Source organism: Argopecten irradians, chromosome 9 (genome assembly GCF_041381155.1).
Source record: "Argopecten irradians isolate NY chromosome 9, Ai_NY, whole genome shotgun sequence".
NCBI lineage: Eukaryota > Metazoa > Mollusca > Bivalvia > Pectinida > Pectinidae > Argopecten > Argopecten irradians.
In genome coordinates this window covers 31,203,609-31,226,420 of record NC_091142.1, presented here as the reverse complement: position 1 = coordinate 31,226,420, position 22,812 = coordinate 31,203,609, and the positions used below count along the sequence as shown (strand labels likewise).

Here is a 22,812-nt window from a genome sequence, read left to right as displayed (position 1 = left end):
AACAGTCGGGCAAGGATGGCTAAAGTCGGTAAAAATGGTGTGAATGTATCCAGAATAATTTCTTATGGAATAGAAAAATAAACTTTCTCGTCAAAATCTGTCTGCGCACATAGAAATTAATTTAAAGTATAGGAATCCTAAAACGTCCTCCCGGCTGACTATGCCCGTGGTTACATTTCCACGCAGCCTCGCTTTCAATGCTTTCACCTTTTCTTTATTTCAATGGTCAGAACTGGGAAATGTAAGCAGACCTTGACCGTCGTATTAATATGTGAGAACTTTTGGAAGGCCAATAAACGCATTTAGACTGGTTTTCTTTGCCCGACTTTTCACTTTAAAGAACCAGGATTATATGTGTACGGTTGTGAAGGAAACATCAACAACCGATGTCATATGACGGTTGTTAATAGGACCCAAACCACTATACATTGCAGCGTCATATGATAATGGGGATGGTTGTGAAGGGGATTTAAACAACTAAGGTTCAGTTGCAACAATATGTCTTAGCTTGAAATTCCCTACGAAGACTCCGTAACTTATTTTTTTCCTGAAATTCTGTAATGTCCTTCTGTGAAAAAATAAGTTAAAGGGTGTATTTAAGGACAAGAATGAACTAGAGCCAGTCGGTTGTGAAGGAGTCTCAAACAACCATGGTTACACGCTGACGGTTGTGAAGGAGTCTTAAACAACCATGGTTATGTGAAGGAGTCTCAAACAACCATGGTTACACGCTGACGGTTGTGAAGGAGTCTTAAACAACCATGGTTATGTGAAGGAGTCTCAAACAACCATGGTTACACGCTGAAGGTTGTAAAGGAGTCCCAAAAGCCATGGTTACACGCTGACGGTTGTGATGGAGTCTCAAAAGCCATGGTTACACGCTGACGGTTGTGAAGAACTACATTGAAACAGACGAGAAGACAAAACAGCGACTTCCGGTGGCACTGTGAAAGCGTGAAGGCGTGAAGTATTTCTGTCTCTACAAAATGTGGTTTTAAACTCAGTTAGACAGAGTCTTTTGGAATTACTTTGACGAACCACAATTTTGTGACATTATGGAACATTCGTAACTTATTGGATTTTGGAAAAAGTGACTATTTCTCGAGATATTTGAGAATATCTCCTGTGTGATGTGAGAAGTTTGTCATGCTTCAGTGACCACCATAGTGAACACTATCCACGCGCACACCTGTTCTTGAGATACTACGTACAGGTACGTGTTGCCCGATTTCGTTGCTGGCATTTATTTGACACGATACTATTATTCACTGTACGGACTAGTAAATCTAGAAAATGCCGACCGGTAGGAGTACTAGTACCAGTAATAAGACGAAATCTGATCGTAGAGGTAGCGGAGTGTCAGTTAGTCAAATGGACAGTACCGATGATAAACTCGACCATATTAACCAGGTATTATTAACTCTCATGACAAAAGATGATATGATTTTTCATATGGACAAATTGAGAGATGAAATCAGACAAGAAAACAAAGAGATGATTGAGAGACTTGAAGGGAAAGTTTTTGACCTGGAAAATGAGAACGAGAGATTACGAGAAACAGTTGGTCAGTTAGAGACAAGTGTACAGATAGCTGAAGAGAGAATAGTTCATATGGCACGGCGGGATAATGCACTGGAACAACAAGGCCGGAAAAATTCGATTCGAATTGTCGGACTAAACAGTGATCGCACTGAGACGGCTGAGGTTTGCGTTGAAAAATGTGCCAAATTTTTCAGGGATAATCTTAAAGTCGATGTCAAAGTAACTGATATCGACATTGCCCATCGACTTGGACCTCGTTCCACTATTTGCAAATTTGTGCGCAGAATGAAAAAATTCGAAGTTATGAAGGCCAGGAAAGAGCTCAAGGGTAAGAAGATATATATATTTGAAGACTTGACCCAGGAAAACCAACAAATTCTGAAGCGCGCGTACGAGCTAGACTGTGTTGAGAACTCCTGGTCGATTGAAGGCAAGCTGTTTGTTAAGCTGAGAAACGGGAAAAAGCGAAGAATTTCTGATGACACTATCTTAACAAGCGCGTACCTGCTGAATGACGCGAATTTCGCTAATTAATTAGCGTGAGTGATAAAGACTAATGCGCTCATCATACGTGAGTATGGCATGTACACCAGGAACTGAAACATTACTTTTTCCCATCTTATTTTTGTCTGTGATGTGTTTGTTTACATACTTCACATTAATTTCATTTCCTTTCCTGTAATGCAACGCATAAAACCGTACTGCATATGATAATTTAAATAGCCAATTGATACTATATCATCTCAGTGAGTCATACTAAACTTCACCATATCAGTGAAAGTATAATATTTATCAATATATATTGTGCAATTGTTTCTAAGTGTATTGCATTTACATTGCAAATTCATTGGGGTTTGGTGTACAAATTAGTCTCAATTCACACTAGGCTTATATACATGTATTCCATGAAATATGCTCTTATGTTTGGGTATTGTGCATAAAACTGTTGATCTGAAACCCGTACATCCTATGAAATTCCAAATAGTTCTATAATTGAACTGCTTCTTGTCTATTCCATGAATGTGCATAGTCCTACGAAAATGTACCACTCTTATGTGAAATAATACATGGTGTGAATTATGTATATATCCCGCTGTAAAAGTACTTTTGACTCTATGAACTCAAGTGTTGTATGAAAGTAGCCTTATAGCATACATCTTAATCGTTTTTTTGCAAATTAGTATAATATTAATATAAGTTGCTATATGTAATGAACTTTCATATACAACCACAGGGGTTTGGCTCTAGATCTGTAGACCTTTTTCTCTTTCCATATGTGTGGTACTGTGTCACAGTATTACACATATGGGGAGGAAAGATGTGTACAGAGCCAAGCGCCGGTGATACAACTGTGTACAATACAGTACAGTGTCATATACATATGTACAATATTTTTGGTACAACGCACTCTGTAGTAAACGTGGAAATATCACTTAACTGAATTTTTATATGTAATGAACGTAATAATTCATATGCAATGAACTTTCATATAATACCACAGGGGCTTGGCTCTGTGGACCTTTTTCTCTTTGCATATGTGTGGTACTGTGTCACAGCATTACACATATGGGGAGGAAGGATGTGTACAGAGCCAAGCGCCGGTGATCTGTGTACAATACAGTACAATGTAATATACAATATTTTTTTTTTTTTTTTTTTTTTTGAACAATGTACTCTGTAATAAACGTGAAAATATCACTTAACAGAATTGTTTCGTGCTATCATAAAGTGTGGGTTGTGATTAAATAGTGTATTTTATATGCGCCTGCGCGCGCAGATACACACGCACACACATGCATGCGAGTTCCTTTGAAAAGAACATTCGTATACAACCACAGGGGTTTGACTCTGTATACATTCCTTTCTCTGCATATTTGTGGTACTGTGTCACAATATTACACGTGTCGAGAGGAAGGACGTATACAGGGCAAAATGCCGGTGAAGACTTCATTTAACTTTTCTTTTTATATAAAGTGTGGGTTGTGATTAAAATAGTTTATTTCATATGCGCCTGTGCGCACTAATTAATACACACGCACACACAGGCATGCTATGGTCACTGCTTCCACTTACATTGGTGGGACACGGTAGCGATATGTGGTTGTACACATATACATGTATGTATACACGTTATGCTTTACGGTGTTTACGGTTTACATGTTCATATCAATAAAATGTATATATATCTTTAACAAATTATTTGAACTGTGAGCGTGCCTGGGTCCTGCGTTAATTATTAAAGTACATGTAACGAACACTAAATAGTAAATTTATACCATACAGTATATGAACAGTGTAACGTAATATGTATATGCTTAGGCATGAATGGGAAATCTATTCATTTATGTAAAACAAAAAGAACCAGATAACTGTTTCTAGTTTTTTTTCTCGGTTTTTTTTCTTTTTATTATTTTTTTTTCATTCTTCTTTCTGTGTTTTGTGTGTTATTTTTTGTGGTTTTTTCTTTTTTTACATTTACTTTTCTTACGTTGACAAACCTTGATGTCTACCACTTATTATTGAAATTTTATATCGTGGAAGTATGTAATTGATTAATTTCAAAAACAAACAAAACAAAATCTTGTGTAAAATATGTGTTTAAAATATGTGTTGGTGTGTTGCTAACTTTTTTTCTTTCCGGATTCCCGAGCTCCGGGTTTCTTCCTATTACTTCGTTTTATCTCCACTCTGTTATTTCCGGTTTGGCACACGTGTAGTCGACGGCCGGTGTGTTTTGGTTGTGAGCAGGTGTGTAGTGGACGGTCGGTGTGTTTTGGTTGTGAGCAGGTGTGTAGTGGATAGTGAGTCACTATTCTCTGACCATGGTTTGTATGTTTTACCTTCTTCTTCTCCTTTACTCTTTTTTCTTTCTTTATGTTCTACTTTCTCTTTGTTGGGAGGTGCCAAGTCATCTGGTTACACATATGATATCATGAACACCAATGACATCACGGTGCTATCAGCGAACTGTCAGGGGTTGGGTGACAGGGTCAAAAGGAAAGACGTATTTTCTTATTTAAGAGATAAACGATATAGTATATATTGTTTACAGGACACTCATTTTTCTCCTGAACAGGAACAAATTATTAAAAACGAATGGGGGTATCACACATATTTTAGTTCTTTTAAATCTAATGCACGTGGCGTGGCAATCCTTTTGAATAATAACTTTGAATTTAAAGTTTATAAAGAAAAAAGGGACTCGAGTGGTAATTTTCTTGCTCTTGATATAGTTATTGATGGGTCCAGAACAACACTTATCTCTTTATATGGACCAAACCAGGACACACCAAGCTTTTATGACTTAGTTATAGACACGGTCAATGGCTTTGGGAATGATAATATTATTATATGTGGAGACTTCAACTTAGTTGTAGAACCAAATTTAGACTACGATAATAATTATAGACATGTGAATAATCCTGCAGCCAGAAATAAAGTCTTGGAAATCATTCAAAATTATAGTTTAATTGACATTTTTAGGGAGCACCATCCAGATACTAGGCGCTATACCTGGAGAAAAGTAAATCCTATAAAACAAGCAAGACTGGACTTCTTTTTAATATCCGAAACTCTTCTTTCTAGTGTTAATAGGTCCAGAATTGAACCGGGTTATAGATCTGACCATTCTATTCCAACATTATCTTTGACTTTGAATGAATTTAAAAAAGGGAAGGGACTTTGGAAATTTAACAACTCTTTATTATTTGAATCTGAATATCTGGAAATGATTAAAACTTGTATTGAGGAGGTCAAGCTGCAGTACTGTTTACCTGTGTATAATTTTAATTCTATTGAAAATATTTCTAACAGTGATATACAGTTTTTAATAAATGATCAATTATTTCTGGAAACATTACTTATGGAAATAAGGGGTAGATCTATATCATATTCATCTTTTAGGAAAAAACAAGCTAGTGTACTTGAGGATAATCTTAAGACTTCAATTGAATTATTAGAGGCGGAAACTGATCCTGACCATGAACAATTAGATAGATTAAGAAAGGAGTTGGAAGCTGTACGTGTTAAAAAAGTTAAGGGCAGTCTAATTAGATCAAGGGCAAAATGGATTGAGGAGGGGGAGAAACCAACATCATATTTTTTAAATTTAGAAAACAGAAATTTCACTTCTAAGATCATACCTAAAATACAAAAAGATAACGGAGATATTATAACTAAACAAGAGGAAGTCCTGTCTGAAGTAAGATTATTTTATGAAAATCTTTATAAGTTTAGGGAGACTGATAACGTTGACTTAGAAGTACATTTAGAAAATTGTAATATTCCAAAATTAAGTAATACTGAGTCAGATAGCTTAGAGGGTAAGATAACGTTTGAGGAAGCAGGAAAAGTTCTAAGAGGTATGAAAAATAATAAGAGTCCAGGGTCAGATGGTTTCACTTCAGAATTTTTTAAAGTTTTTTGGAAAAAATTAGGTAGTTTTGTTGTGCGCTCTTTAAATCATGGTTTTTTAGTAGGTCAATGTTCAGTTACCCAAAGACATGGAATTATTGTGTGTGTATTCCCAAGGGAGATAAGCCACGCCACTTTTTAAAAAAAAACTGGAGGCCAATTACACTCTTAAATATTACATATAAAATTGCTTCAGGGGTAATTTCACAAAGAATCAAAACAGTTTTAGATAAAACTAGAAATTATCAATGAAGATCAGACTGGCTTTTTATCTGGTAGGTATATAGGTGAAAATATCCGCACAGTGTATGATGTAATGCAATATGTTGAAGATTTAAATATTCCAGGTATGTTGATGTTAGTAGATTTCGAAAAGGCATTTGACTCCGTTTCATGGAGATTTATTGATAAAGTTTTTAACTATTTTAAACTGTGACAACAAAGTCACTATTATTTTTTCAAAATTATTTAACAATAATGTATATTCTTCAATTAATCAAGGGGGAAATTTATCGGAACGTATCAGTATAGAAAGAGGTTGTCGTCAAGGAGATCCAATAGCTCCCTACATTTTTATTATATGTGCAGAAGTTCTAGCTGCAAGAATTAGAAATAATAATTATATTAAAGGCATTGATGTAGATAATGTACCAATTTTGAACGTGCAATATGCAGATGACACTGGTTTGATACTAGATGGGTCAGAGAGGTCTCTTAATGAGTCTATATCTGAGTTGAATAACTATGCAAAAATTTCAGGTTTAAATATTAATACTAGTAAAACACAAGTTATATGGTTAGGGAGCTATAAATACAGTAATGTAACATATAGGCCAGATTTGAATTTACAGTGGGGGAAAACCAGATTTACATTTTTGGGGGTTGAATTTTCAGTTGATTTAGATCAGATACCAAAAATGAATTTTGACAAAAAAATTGTAAAACTCAAGTCACTTCTTACTGTTTGGAAGAGGAGGAGCTTGACTCCAATTGGGAAAATCAATGTTATTAAATCTTTATTGATCTCGCAACTTAACTATCTATTTATAACCCTACCAAACCCACCAGAAAAATATTTAGCTACAATAAATTCTTTATTACTTGATTTTTTGTGGAATGGTAAATGCCATAAGATCAAATCAGATGTTATGATTCAAAAATATGCAGATGGTGGGCTTAAGATGATTGACTTGTATGCTTTCATCCATTCATTAAAGTTAGGATGGGTTAGAAGATTATTTTCGTCTTCAGGCAAATGGTATCTGATCCTCAAGTCAACTCTAGATTTAAATAAGATATATAATTGTGGGAAGGATTATGTAAAATTGTGTATATCCAGATGTCGTAATCAATTTTGGAAAGATGTCTTTAAAGCATGGGATAAATTAAATTATTCTGAAGATATGAGGCTAAATAGACAAGAGTGTATCCTCAAAACACCTCTCTGGTACAACAATGATATTAAAATTGATAATAAATTTGTTTTTTACCCCAATTGGTTTAGGTCAGGTATTTTAATTTTAAATGATTTGATGAAAAATTCTGACAATTTTACTTTTCTTTCTTTTGACGAATTTATACAAAAATTTGGAATAGATACTAATTTTTTACAATACCATGGACTAATATTGTCAATAAAGCGCTATTTAAGAAATCTCGAAATAAAACCAGAGAAACTTTCATACCCTTTTATACCACAATTATTAGAAATTTTCTTTAAAAGCAAAAAGGGTGTGAAAGACTTCTATAGGTTTATCATAACTCCATCTACAACTCCAACAGGTACTAGAAAATGGAATTTGAGCTTTAACTTTGATACAGAAATGTGGTTAAAAATATATACTCTTCCATTTAAGGTAACAAAAAATTCCAAATTGATATGGTTTCAAGTCAGAATTGTTCATCATATATTAGTTACTAATACCTTCCTTCATAAGATAGGAATAAATCCTAGTCCAATGTGTACTTTATGTAATACAGAAAGGGAGACAATTATACATTGCCTATGGGAATGCAAAGAGGTGCAAACTCTGCTTCAAAATTTTGAAACTTTATTAGATTTATTGTTTATTCCCTTTGCATATAATAAAGATTCATTTCTTTTTGGAATAGTTTTACAAAATTGTAGCTCTGTTGACAATGAAATTTTGATAATTATGAAACATTACATTTATAAAACCAGATGTCTTAGCAACTCTTTAAATATCAATGCTCTTATTAATGTAATTAAGGATAATTTTTTAGTTCAAAAATATATGTTTTTTAGTCAAAGTGACCATATTAAAAGGCAATTTGAAATAGGCTGGAGGAAATGGAAACCTTTATTGGACCTTTAAGTATATACCTTTACCCTAGTCTTTCACTTAGTATTTTATTTACTACTGCTAACTTACTTTAATTTTCTTTTTATCTTTGGTTAGGGTTAACCGGTTTATATAGCCGATCAGCACGATTCTTCAGAACAATTTATTTATTTTTTTATTTAATATAATATATTTAAACTATAATATAGTGTATGTGTAACGGTACCTCCTCCCTCTTCTTTCTTCTTCCTTCTTATCTTTCTTCTTTAGTATGTCTGTCCATCTGTCTGTCTTGTCTGTCTGTCTGTCTGTATGTATGTGAGTGTGTGTGTGTGTATGTGTGAGAGAGAGAGAGAGAGAGAGAGTGAGAGCATGCATATATGTGCGTTATGGTTTGCTATTAATGGTAAATATATGTTTTTATGGATGTCTCATAACGTACAATTTGATGTTTTTAAGTATTGTGAATGAGTGCATATGCAAGTGTTTGTGTGTTAGTGTCCATTTATATATACTGTGTAAAATGTTCGAAAATAAAAAATTAAAAAAAAAAAAAAAAAAAAACAGTATCTAAGGACAAACCATTTAGTACTATAGACCCAGGCTCGGGTAGACAAAGTACTTAAGTGTGTTTACAAGAGTTCTCAGATGGTCCTCTGATGACCAGTAAACACAAGTGAAGTGCCATCCTACGCCGGCCATCGGTGGTGAGGAGGTTAATTAGGTAGTGACTAACTGCAGTCAGAAGTCAACAGTTGGTGGAGTGGAGTTGGTTATATACTCGAGGTGTTTAATGTAAACACTGCTGTACGGATTAGGTTATGTGTATAGTAGGACTGGATAATCTTTTATTCATTAGCTTTGAGACAGACTGGGACAACGTTACTAATGTTTGATCGGGACTACATATCAAAAATAGCTGTGTAGACTGTAGCCAGCGGTAGAACTTTTCGAGACCGATACTTGATTCAAAAGAAGAATTGCACTTAGTCGTTCTATACCAAGCATATCTTCATTCCATATATCAATCAAATGATTAAATGATAAAAAAAACTAGAGAGAATTTGTTTGATTGTCCTATTTGGCCTTTCACACATTTAAAATATATTATGCGATGGAATTGACGATTTATTTTAGAGAAAGAGATAAATGGTCAAGACTTTTAAACTGTTGACGTTATGTAAAGAGTAATAACAAATTCAGAAGATATTGCTACACTATATGCACAGTGATCAAACCTAAGACATACTTAAGCAAGAGAGACGCATATTTAATGGATGTTTATCTGCTGCAACATGTTCGTAAATCTTCAAGAAAGTCATTTAATGTTTTATTATGAGCAAAAGTCCTGAAATGTCAACATAATGTTTATACTTCTATAATAATTTACCAAGATTTCTCATTAGTCAAAATGTGTTTATACAATGTATTAACTATATGACCTATTATCGTTTGAACAATGCACAGCGTTGTCCTATAACGTTAAGCTGTTTTTATTTTAATCTCAGTCCGTCAGTGGAACAGAATAAATATTAATTGTTCGCCTTCAGTTAACCGAACATTACAATGAGGTCAATGGGAGTTATATAGACCACAGTCAGACTGTGATTTACAGAAGTTGACCTGATGAAAATATAAATCTGGACGTGTGAACGGTATCAATACGGCCTCCATAATACGACTAACGCCAGGGGTAGAATAGTCGGGGTCATGTGCTACAGAACGATGAGTTTCACCTCCTACATCAGTCTTACGTGTCTATATAGTAAGATCATTAATGGGAAATTCATATTTTTCTTAAGAATTCAACCAACATAGGAGAGTTATCATTATACTTATTATTGAGACTGCTGTCGGAAAAAAATCAGATTCTGAAGATGAGATTTGAAGAAGACTTTACGATAGTTGTATGGACGACATCATGATTTTGTTAACTAAACTTTAATGATATGAAGTCGCTATCGCGCGATCGGTTGCTATGCGTAATTTATACAATGACTCCGTATTATCTAATGATTCTTAGATGAGATAATGGCCTAACCTACTTTTAATTTCAGATGGGTATGGCAAGGTTAAAGTAATTAAATACAATACACGCGAAACAATGTTCCTTTACCGTAGATGGTCTCACAGTGCGTGAGAACTGCAGCTGTTGTGCTCATATTAAACGCCCAATTTTGTTAATATCTGTATAGTCTAATATCATTACCAGAAGTCTGTAGCCTATGGCGTTGTATTTATAACTCCTTAACAGTGCCACAAATCCAGGTAATCTAGTTAATCCCACTTAATCCCCGAGAATCGGGTTATCGCTGAAAACAGATTATCGTACAATAGATCTATGTCGACTTTGTAAAGCAATCATGCGGTAAATGGAGTCCCACAAGGGTATCAATTGATTTTATTATTGATATATTATCTACTTTATATTTAATCAACCTTAAAAATGTCAAAAGCTGGATCTCCTTAGAATCTACAGCACCCTGTACACCTCAACTCCATAGACGCGAGCACTGTGGGCATACGCGAGCACTGTGGGCATATATTTTGGTCATGACAATTAAAACGTATACGATTTTAACATAAAAGCTATCGAACAGCCATAAAAGATTATATTCGTTCACAGGTAATAATTCCATTCATCAGACATATCATTTAATTGTTTATGTGGAATTAACTATTCCACTTTAACACCAATATGGTACTTAATGCATAAACGATTAAAGAATGTCATAAACAAAATCAATTATTTAAGAGGTTCTGAGGAGAACAAATGCATACTACTTAGCACGCCATTGGATTTTGCTTTTGTTTAAATGTTTGCTGATTGCTTTGTTTTATATGGTACTAATGGAGTGAAACAAGTGGAAGTAACTCTGGTAGATTAAGTGACGAGCATGTCACAATATTAGTTACATTGTTCATCAGTGGCCTAATACGGAACAATATTGGATATACAATTTGTGTCGGGCGACACCTAGTCACTTCCGCAAAGAAAAGAAATCTATCCATAAATCTTATCAAGGAGGTGTACCATCTGTATCCGAGTTTGGTTTTATTTTGCTTTAATCTTCATTTTAATTATAAGTGTGATAAACGATTCTTTAGGTGAGAAAACTCAGACCACTCAAAGAGAAATCATCAACCTTCGACCGATATCTCCCATCTGTAGCACGTACAAATCAAACTAGGGACCCAAAAATCAGTTGCCTGATAGGCACATAGGAGAAACTATTTTCTCCTTCTAGACGTACATAGATGCGAATAAGTTAGAGATATGGTTCAGGTACCAGGTGTTCCAATACATGTATAATCATACGACCACTAAATAACGTTAATCTTGAGCATGGGATCTTGGCGACAAAAATCATTCCTCAATACCTGTAGGTATGATATGACAACATGACAAAACCAAATAAGTCATAACTTATGACTTTATTTGACAATTAATGGCACGATTCTTATTTTCAAGCCGTCATCCTACAAAAGGCCTTCTGTTACTAGCTATAGTATTCATCGGTAGAAACATATATCTTATACATTATATAACTCCTAGGGGTTAAAACTAAAGCAAGTCAGATAATGTACTGTACCGTTTACCAGTTCGATAAAAAATATTGTTGTCATTCCCTGCTGCTAATCAATGACTAATGATCTGACATCGATTTGGACGTTTTGAAGTGATTAATATATACATCATGTACGTATACAAACATTTACGTCCTGTCCCTAGATAGAACAGCATGGCTTTGTCATTCTGGTAACAATCTTTGAATATGAGTGATTAGCTAACATTGATTTAGATATCAAAGCGAGATAAATACACAACACGTGCACATAAACAAACAAATAAATTCGTATCTGTGTCTCTGACTAAGATACCTACCGCTGATCTACCTGTAATTAAGGTGAATATCGACCCCCAATACGAGACCGTGGTATGGTAAATGACATGGCACCCCTACTGTTCTGACATAAGATCAATGACATGATAAATCGTACTTAATTAGTTGTACAGATGTAAATTAAAACGAAACCTTCTACTTTGTATAAATCGAATTCAAATGTACAACGGAAATGCTGTGATGACATGTAAATCAATGGTACAGAAATGGTATTGAACATCATTCCACGCATTTACAGTAATGTAATCAGCCAATCGACATTGCTCGTGACTGTAGCAGACTTCCTTTCACAAATGAATCCCTCTCTTCTCAAATCCAAATAATAAAGAAAATACATTCGCAGTGAAGTACTCGTTTTTTTTGTGTGTTGTGAATGTTTATCAGGAACTCCATAGTATTACTGTACATACCAAGTATCCAAATATCGATGACAAAAACCTTTACATCCGTAAGTATCCAAATATTGATGACAAATATCTTTACTTCGGTAAGTATCCAAATATTGATGACAAATATCAATACTTCGGTAAGTATCCAAATATTGATGACAAATATCTTTACTTCAGTAAGTATCCAAATATTGATGACAAATATCTTTACTTCAGTAAGTATCCAAATATTGATGACAAATACCTTTACTTCCGTAAGTATCCAAATATTGATGACAGATACTTTTACTTCCGTAAGTATCCAAATATTGATGACAGATATCTTTACTTCAGTAAGTATCCAAATACCGATGAAAAATACCTTTACTTCCGTAAGTATCCAAATATTGATAACAAATATCTTTACTTCGGCAAGTTCCAAATATTGATGACAAATATTTTTATTTCGGTAAGTTCCAAATATTGATGACAAATATCTTTACTTCGTAAGTATCCAAATATTGATGACAAATATCTTTACTTCGGTAAGTATCCAAATATGATGACAATATCTTTACTTCGGTAAGTATCCAAATATTGATGACAAATATCTTTACTTCGGTAAGTATCCAAATATTGATGACAAATATCTTTACTTCGTAAGTATCCAAATATTGATGGAAGATCCAAATATATACATTTACTTCGGTAAATATACCAAATATTGATGACAAATATCTTTACTTCAGTAAGTATCCAAATATTGATGACAAATACCTTTACTTCCGTAAGTATCCAAATATTGATGACAAATATCTTTACTTCGGTAAGTATCCAAATATTGATGACAAATATCTTTACTTCGGTAAGTATCCAAATATTGATGACAAATATCTTTACTTCGGTAAGTATCCAAATATTGATGACAAATATCTTTACTTCGGGTAAGTATCCAAATATTGATGACAAATATCTTTACTTTGGTAAGTATCCAAATATTGATGACAAATACCTTTACTTCCGTAAGTATCCAAATATTGATGACAGATACTTTTACTTCCGTAAGTATCCAAATATTGATGACAAATATCTTTACTTCAGTAAGTATCCAAATATTGATGACAAATACCTTTACTTCCGTAAATATCCAAATATTGATGACAGATACTTTTACTTCCGTAAGTATCCAAATATTGATGACAGATACCTTTACTTCAGTACGTATCCAAATACCGATGACAAATACCTTTACTTCCGTAAGTATCCAAATATTGATGACAAATATCTTTACTTCGGTAAGTATCCAAATATTGATGACAAATATCTTTACTTCGGTAAGTATCCAAATATTGATGACAAATATCTTTACTTCGGTAAGTATCCAAATATTGATGATAAATATCTTTACTTCGGTAAGTATCCAAATATTGATGACAAATATCTTTACTTCGGTAAGTATCCAAATATTGATGACAAATATCTTTACTTCGGTAAGTATCCAAATATTGATGACAAATATCTTTACTTCGGTAAGTATCCAAATATTGATGACAAATATCTTTACTTCCGTAAATATCCAAATATTGATGACAAATACCTTTACTTCAAATAAGTATCTCTTCAATAAGTATCTAATATTGCTGATAGATACCTTTACTGAGATTAGAAATTATTGCCACTTACCCAGATAGTTTATTCATATCGTAAACTTTTTGAGGATTATACAAATCGATCAGATGTCAACATGTGATCTGATTGTACAATATGGATGGCGTCCTCAGATTACAAACATTCCGAAACCACTAGGAAACCTTGCTTGGGTAGGACTCTAAATGATCAATCGGATCATGGTGCCAGCTCATCCCAGTAAAAGGACGTTTATCCTGGGATTATTGGATAGAACAGTTTACCATAAATCATGCTTTTTGCACTTACACATTAAATGTGTATCAAACTTGTATCAATATGAATATATATTTTAAGTGTATATGTATGTTCTTTATCATAACATCTTTAAAACTTTAGTTAGTATCTACTGTTTTCTATTGCAATAATCCATACGTTGTAAAAGATATACATAACTTAGAATATTTAATCGTTAAGTTCCTTTGTGAATTGTATTAGCAGAATATATAACCACTCCGCATTGTATACGATAGTGTAAGGATATAAATCCACTTTATTTAGTGCATCATAGTGGTAGGATATAAGACAACTCCATTTTGTGTATGGTAGTGGTAGGATATAAGAGCACTCCAGTTTGTGTATGGTAGTGGTAGGATATAAGACCTCTCTAGTTTGTGTATGGCAGTGGTAGGATATAAGACCACTCCACTTTGTGTATGGTAGTGGTAGGATATAAGACCACTCCACTTTGTGTATGGTAGTGGAAGGATATTAGACCACTCCACTTTGTGTATGATGGTGGTAGGATATAAGACCACTCCAGTTTGTGTATGGTAGTGGTAGGATGTAAGACCACTCCAGTTTGTGTATGGTAGTGGTAGGATATTAGACCACTCCACTTTGTGTATGGTAGTGGTAGGATATAAGACCACTCCACTTTGTGTATGGTAGTGGTAGGATATAAGACCACTCCACTTTGTGTATGATGGTGGTAGGATATAAGACCACTCCAGTTTGTGTATGGTAGTGGTAGGATATAAGACCACTCCAGTTTGTGTATGGTAGTGGTAGGATATTAGACCAAGCCACTTTGTGTATGATGGTGGTAGGATATAAGACCACTCCACTTTGTGTATGATGGTGGTAGGATATTAGACCACTCCACTTTGTGTATGGTAGTGGTAGGATATAAGACCACTCCAGTTTGTGTATGATGGTGGTAGGATATAAGACCACTCCAGTTTGTGTATGGTAGTGGTAGGATATAAGAGCACTCCAGTTTGTGTATGGTAGTGGTAGGATATAAGAGCACTCCAGTTTGTGTATGGTAGTGGTAGGATATAAGACCACTTTACTTTGTGTATGATAGTGGTAGGATATAAAACCACTCTACATTGTATACGATAGTGGTAGGATATAAAAATTCAAAACTCCTTTGCAGCCAGATGTCAAGCTTAAAATAAGAATCATAGGTCATAGTTTGTCTGAACACACGGGCACATAAATGAAGAAATGGAATTGTGGGATAATAAAAACCAGAACTTCAATCAATCAAATGCAATAACATTAGATTTGCTTTAGGTACACCACTATAAACGTCTACAGGTGAACTATTGTTAAATGTCTGTAATGTTTTAAATAGCCTCTACTAAAGAATGTCGACCATATCTATACTAATGCCTTTATATGATTTTGTTAAACGTTTGAGCAATCCAAGTGTTCGATTAAGAAATAAAACTTTTTAATGTTTTTAATTTGAAGATACCCTTTCAATGTCCTTACAACATTTAGCTTACATCAAAGAGTTCTAGCCTAGACACCGTCCCGATAGTATCAACTACCAAATAGCCATACACTCACACATACTGAATGAAAATATGTGAAGACATTAATGTATAGATAAAACTTGATGGTATGGATATTATATAAACAAGAATTTACCAGTTAGTCCTACAATCAAATCAGACAGTCACCCCCTTGAAGTTTTAACCTTGCGAAAGCACACTCCTACTTTAGCCTCATTTTTTCCAACAATAAAAATAACTTTATTGTGTCGTAAAGACCTGTACTTTACATATATACAATGTATACATACTATTCTCAGTGAGATCCGTGAAATATTTATAAACAAGATCACATGTAAAACTAAATACGGTAACATTTCTGTTGAATCCGTATGATATTGAAAGCGAATGGAATTACAATAGTTAACAGATCACGAAGGGATTCTTGATAAATATGCTTAATTTCATTCAAAGACAAAAAGGTAATATACTGTTTAGACGATTTTTATTCAATTATTATCATCAGTACAGGAATACGGATTCCTATGGTAACACTAGTTACTATGGTAGCACTAGTAACTAAAGTAACACATAAACAACAGTGATAATTATTTTTCCTACAATGGTAACATAGAACATTACTAAAGCCACTCTATCACACTACACTTGCCACACATTTAACGGTTCCACGTTTTATAGATTGACAAGCTGTTTTTATAACGTGGATTTTATTGGCGGTCATTGTATCCCGCATTTCAGCGACTTACATCCCCATTAACAGGCTATATACCCTTTGTTTGATTTGTGGTTTATCACTATTTAACCCATATAAGTTGTTTGTGAACAGACGTTTCCGATAGGTAAGTCATGGGATGTTAGGCTATTCTAGCTGTCAATAGTTTACTTCATGGATGTCAAGCTATTATATGCTACCTATCAATAATTTACTTCATGGGTGTTTGACGATTAGAGACGGCATTGTTCATACATAAACAATATACTGTAACAATATCGTTCTCTCATCCTTGCTATGTGATGAGGCTTAATTCTGGATAGCAATGGTGTGGAGAATTTCATGTAACAATTCAACTGTTCTAATCGGATACCAAAATAAATACTGAGAGGAAGCTCTTAATGTTAGATAGCATCGAAATGGGGAACTGAATATACTGTTCTAATCTTCGCCAAACTTAGTTATTAAAAGAAAGGTACAAAATACCAATGATGATATGAAGCACTTAATATTAGATAGCAACGAAATGAGGAACATGTTATACTGTTCTGATCTTTGACATACATAGCTTTAACTGTTTGAAGTTACAAAACAGCTATAAATGATGACACAAAAAGATTGACTTACAATTTTTGAAATCACAACTCGTTGTATGAGGCAATGTCACTGAGCTTACTTGCAGTTCCTCCATATCCCGAAAACGTTTGTCATTCAACCATTGTACCGTATATTTCATCATACATGTCTTGAAATGGTTTAAATCACGTCAGCCTACGTTTGTATGTTTCCGCATGCGGACGAACCCAATCAAACCCACTGTTTTAAAAAGTAAGACTACGATAAAGTATTTGTGCCAGCTCACTAACTTTATACGTATGTAACGACTCCGTCCGTCGATATCGCCTAAAAGTCAATAGGGTAAACTCATTCACATACGCCTGCAAACATCTTATCAAACCTAAAGCAAACCTCTATTGATCGATGGTGGAAACTTCTCGCCGATATCATTCCAGGATAGTGCAGTTTTTGTTTACTGCATTTAAAACACATTTTAGTTTATTCAAAAACGTGATTAGAATAAAACTAAAAGGTTCGAGCATTAAAATCGGAATCAATAAACATGCTGAGAAGATGATTGATATTGATTAATACAAGAACACATTATCAAGTGTAAACTGTTGATTTATATTTCAATGTGTTTAATTAATATGTACTTTGAATTTGATTGACAGGTATATTAAATGCAACAGAAGACAGACTCATGGGCATATGTTTCCATCGATCCCTATGGAAACGATCCCTATTGGAACGTCTTTGTTGCTATGTTTTGTAATAGATTCACGGTTTTGTGAAGGTGGTATTTAAGTGACAACTGACGGTAGCTTCTCACAATAGTATGACATAAACATAACAAAAATGTCATTTACTGTACGTCATAAGTACCCGGTACATAACGCAATTTATTTCAACAAACAGACCACAATCATTTTAAAGAGGGGATTGAGTGGTCATTGTTGAATATGAGACATACACAAGATGAGCACAAGGGTTCAAACACTAAATTACAAGCTCATCCAGTAGATGAGTTAGTTCTACTTGACCGAATTAGTTTACCTTTTCGACAGTAAAGTACAAATATGTAGTAACTATGATATGGAGACTTCCCTATTGAAATCTGAACAGTACCCGACTTTATTAGGTAAATATAAGCTAAGAATCAATTATAATATGTAAATCCCTTTACGATGGACCTGCGTTCACGAGGAAAATTAGCTCAGAATGTGAATAATACACTGCTCCTATTTACATTGCAATGATCAAGTCTGAGACACCGCATTTGTGTATTCGCTGTACGTCAGACATGTTTTCATTAGTGTTTCTATACACTGTAGAGACTTTTGTGCCGATTCGTAGTAAACAGTATTTACAAATTGGTTTCGGTATAATCTGTCACAATAACATAACCATACAACTGTGATTAGAATTTCAATGGAGGTTTATGTTCATCAAATAATAACCTGCCAGGGTTCTCCCCCTACCCCGCCTCAGACATTCCTTAGTTAGTATGTACGAGCAGAGTTTTTATCAATATTGTACAAGTTTTATATATAACAGGGCTTGTTTGTTCAAACAGTAATTGGCTTCATCATATGATTAATGCACTTTTGATGCCAAACCTCTGACTACATCTATCCTAGAATTGGTGATTAGGTACACGATGGAGTACGTCACAAATTAGTATCTAGTAAAATATGGTCATATTATAGTTAAAACAGAAATTATTTTATCCTGATTTGAAAATTGTTGTTAACCTGCGATTAGCGTAATGGCCATTTGAACAACTAGGCCAAGAAGGAGATATACGTACCCTATGTGTTTTCTAGGGAGACAATAGTGAGAATAGGAACAGATTCAATTAAAATACCATGAAACCACATCAATGAATTCTCGAAGTTATAGAATTCTAAATAAAAATGTACAAATGTTGATCAAACGATCAAACCAGGAACTTTAAAACAGTGAGCGTTTCTACTACAACTCCCGCCATAATGATCAAGCATACCGACAAAATATCCAGTCCACAGTCTGTTCGTAAGAACAATGGGGTTATATGTACAAAACAGGGATCTATGTAGATACCACTAGTGAATACAAAGAGATTGGATCAATACGTTCCGGAAGAGATAGAACTATGTGCTTTATTGGCGAGTCTAAACATATGTTTACATTCCTTTGTCACTATTACTGTATAAACTGACAAAACCGAAATGAATTTTATCATGATATAAATGACATCCAAACATGACCATCATGACGTCAGTAATGTCGACTGATCACTGACAAATAGCTGTTCCATCTCAAGGAAGAAAGAAACTGATTTTAGTTTCACATCAATGTCCATTCAACAAAAACCTCATAAATATTAAATCATCAGTATAGGTCTATCGCCAAAGCGTTGGCATAGACCATAGATTCCATTAAAACTAGTTTAATGCTTAAATAAACACCTATATCAGTCAAAGCTTAAAACGTTGGTAAAACAATGCTACTTTAGTTTTATTGGAGGCTTTTAGTAGCAATTTTCTCAAACCTCTGTTTACAGAAACGCACATATGAAGATGAATGTGTTTATCACTATAATTACGGGTAATGACTGATAGGTATTTACTTTATCATCGATAATAACCTACACACAGGGGTTCACTTACAAAGATTACAGACAGACTATCCACAAACAAACTATTATTCAATTCACCGTTTAACAAATTATGGTGAAAAGTCAACAGCAGAATCCACGAGCTGTTGGTCTGAAGGGGTTCAAACCAGTTGATCGCCTCAGTTGGACCTAACACTAACATTGGCGTACCCCAAGCATGTTAGACGATCAAATGTTTTATCCAATATTGCGCTTAAACTAAAAAATATTTGTAACGGGTCAACATGATCGCTTTAGATTAAAGATTTGTCTTTGAAAGGGATAATTTTGAATGAGAAATTCCTCGTTTGTCATGTTATATTGTATTTGGTCTACGTTACAGTTGTCAACATACTCCATTGCTGTAAGTGCTCTCCATGCAGGCCTGGAGGTTCAGTAAATACAGATATACCACAACATATGTGTACACAGCGTAGTGTTGCCCCTTTAAATGTGGCTGATCATAAAGCCATCTATTGACAGAATTTTCATATACGTTTCTTAAAAAAATATAATAGACATGTTTGGTTGATTTTTATCGAGTTAATCATCAATACAGTACAAAATGTCGCTTATTTACTGGCCTTATTTGATAGACTTCATTTGAAGTAACAGACAATAATAACGATTTAATTATTGCTGTGTTTTGTTTTATGTTTGCTTTACGTTCTTTTAACAATCGCGGTCGGTAAAGGACATGCCAGGTTAAGTGTCGGAGGAAAAATTCGGAGTACCCGAAAAATAACCATCAACTTGCGATCACTACCTGGCAACTGCTTTACGTAGGTTTCGAGGTGGAGAGATCGTGGTAAAATGTGGGGATATCTTAATCATTGTACAACACCTATTGTTTCCTGCACCATTATCAGAATGGAGTTCGTCATATGTCAGGTTAGCTACAACAAACATTATGTTATCTTGATTTGAAAATTACTGTTAAACAGTGGTTAGCCTTAATAACCCTTTGAACAACTGGGTCCACAAGGAGATGTACTTAACCTGTGTGTTTTCTAGGGAGAGGAAAGAGGAGGTAAGAACAGATATAGAGATTCAATTAAAATACCAGGAAATCTCTATATTCTTCGATATTTTTTTGCTGTCGTATCCATATTCACTTTTGGGAACATTGATAAAGAACATTTTATTTACCAGTCCATTCATATTAAAACTGTACTGCTTTATTATTATCTTATGTCCAAATTATAGCCATTATCAATTAAGACCATAACTAGCGTTTGGTTGTGGAGAACAGTAGATGCTTCATGATAATTACTATCGATATATAGTCCCAGCAGGTCTCAAAATTGTGACCCTGAGGTGAATATCAAGTATAGATTATCAGACATAGAAACCAGTTTATATTTATCTATATGGGTGAATATGAACCGAAATGCCCAAACCAGTTTGTTTCTGTTGTCATTTTTGTTCAAACATGTTTTTATTCATAACGTATGTTTATTTGGCGTATAAAACTATTTCCATAAAATTTACTATTATCAGTAAGTGAAGCGTGATCTGCAAAGTAAGTTATCATTATCAGCATACTATCATTAACCACATCCGATGATATCTTGGTATATATCAAGTGCTCGTCCTCCATTGAATAATGTAACATTTAATATCTTTTTAATTTAAAGTACATTATGATAGTTAACTATTACACAAGTGATAGGATTCGGCATTCCATTATATAACGATATTATGAACACGGTATTATGAACATTTCTTATAAATATTGCACACTAGGCAATATTTACACCAAATCAATTACACTGTATATGTATTGTTCAGTATATATGGGTCAAAGAAGCAATCCTTCAGTTAAGATTTTTAGGTATAGATATCAGTATAGCTTTTTCATGTCTTTGCTATAGAATACAATGTCCTAAGAATCAAACTATCTTTTTAAACGATGTTTAAATACCCTGAGGTAAAATTATTGAAGAAAATAGTTTAGCTTTATATCTTAATACTACATTCCAATAATTCCATTTTAATTATTTACCTACACCTGAAAACTCTTTGTTAATTTGAAAATGTAACGCAAAAAAATGTAACGTGTTATTTTGACACGTACAATTTCAATAGATTATTTAGTATCCTAATTAACAACCTACCGTCATCTGTTGTTCCGTTCATCTTAGTGCTATAGTCCGTCCTCGTGTAACATCCTAACCGTCTGCTGTAATTCCGTAACTCGAGCACCTGTCCACTACAGTACTAGTACGGGTTACCAAGGACGCACAAATCCCAACATGGCTGCCGCTTCAAAGGCTTTAACCACAATAGACTATTTAAAAAGCTGGTAGAGCTATTCTGTTTATACAGCGAGACTCCTTACAAATCGGTAACAATGTCAATGTTACTATTGATGATGTCTCTCAGTTACAGTAGATAACAGATAAGTATATGTGGTTTCCATATATATATATATGTCTCTGTGCGGTCGTTTGAGTGGGAATATGAAGGGACAAAATCTCTATTGAAATGTATTGAAGCTTGACGGGTTCGATTTATAATGACACAATAATCGGATGAAATTTCAGTCGGGTCAGTTCAGCATTATAGGTATATCACACCTCTTGTAGTATTTAAAGTATTTGGTGCGAGTTCATTGTGCACACTCTTCTGCATTAAGCCAGTACAGACGTAGTTAGTATTACAGTACCTATAAGATCTCCGGTCTTTAGCCCATTCTCCAGCTTTTCTCCATTTATCGTCCTTGTGGCACTGTTGTCATATAATGACTGTTAGTTGTTTTGTTTTCCATTCGGGAACCATCTTTGTGAATCTGTTCTTTCGCTTACTAACTAAACTGGTACGTGTTCTATTGAACTAAGGATTTATATGTCCATCACTTGTACTGAACGTAGCAGTAATAAGATAACAGATGGAAAATCATATTATAAAATTCACGAACTTAATTAATATTTAATACTTGT

The 22,812-nt window shown here is 34.1% G+C and overlaps 2 protein-coding genes across 3 annotated transcripts in view; one reads left to right on the top strand and one right to left on the bottom strand.

Moving 5' to 3' along the window:
• The window catches only part of LOC138332064 (NACHT and WD repeat domain-containing protein 2-like), a 32,292-nt gene extending 9,949 nt beyond the window's left edge, over positions 1–22,343 (bottom strand). The window contains exon 1 of one of the 2 annotated variants that reach the window (XM_069280011.1): positions 21,988–22,343. In XM_069280011.1, the coding sequence (XP_069136112.1) occupies positions 21,988–22,009 (22 nt within the window). In that variant the 5' untranslated portion in view covers positions 22,010–22,343. Of the gene's footprint in view, positions 1–17,301; positions 17,549–21,987 lie in introns of those variants that run through there. The other variant, XM_069280010.1, reaches the window with a different exon arrangement.
• On the top strand, positions 939–5,963 carry LOC138332062 (uncharacterized). The gene has a single exon (XM_069280009.1). The coding sequence runs from the start codon at positions 1,294–1,296 to the stop codon at positions 2,074–2,076; it is 783 nt and encodes a 260-aa protein (XP_069136110.1). The 5' UTR covers positions 939–1,293; the 3' UTR covers positions 2,077–5,963.
• Positions 22,344–22,812: the final 469 nt, after the last annotated feature.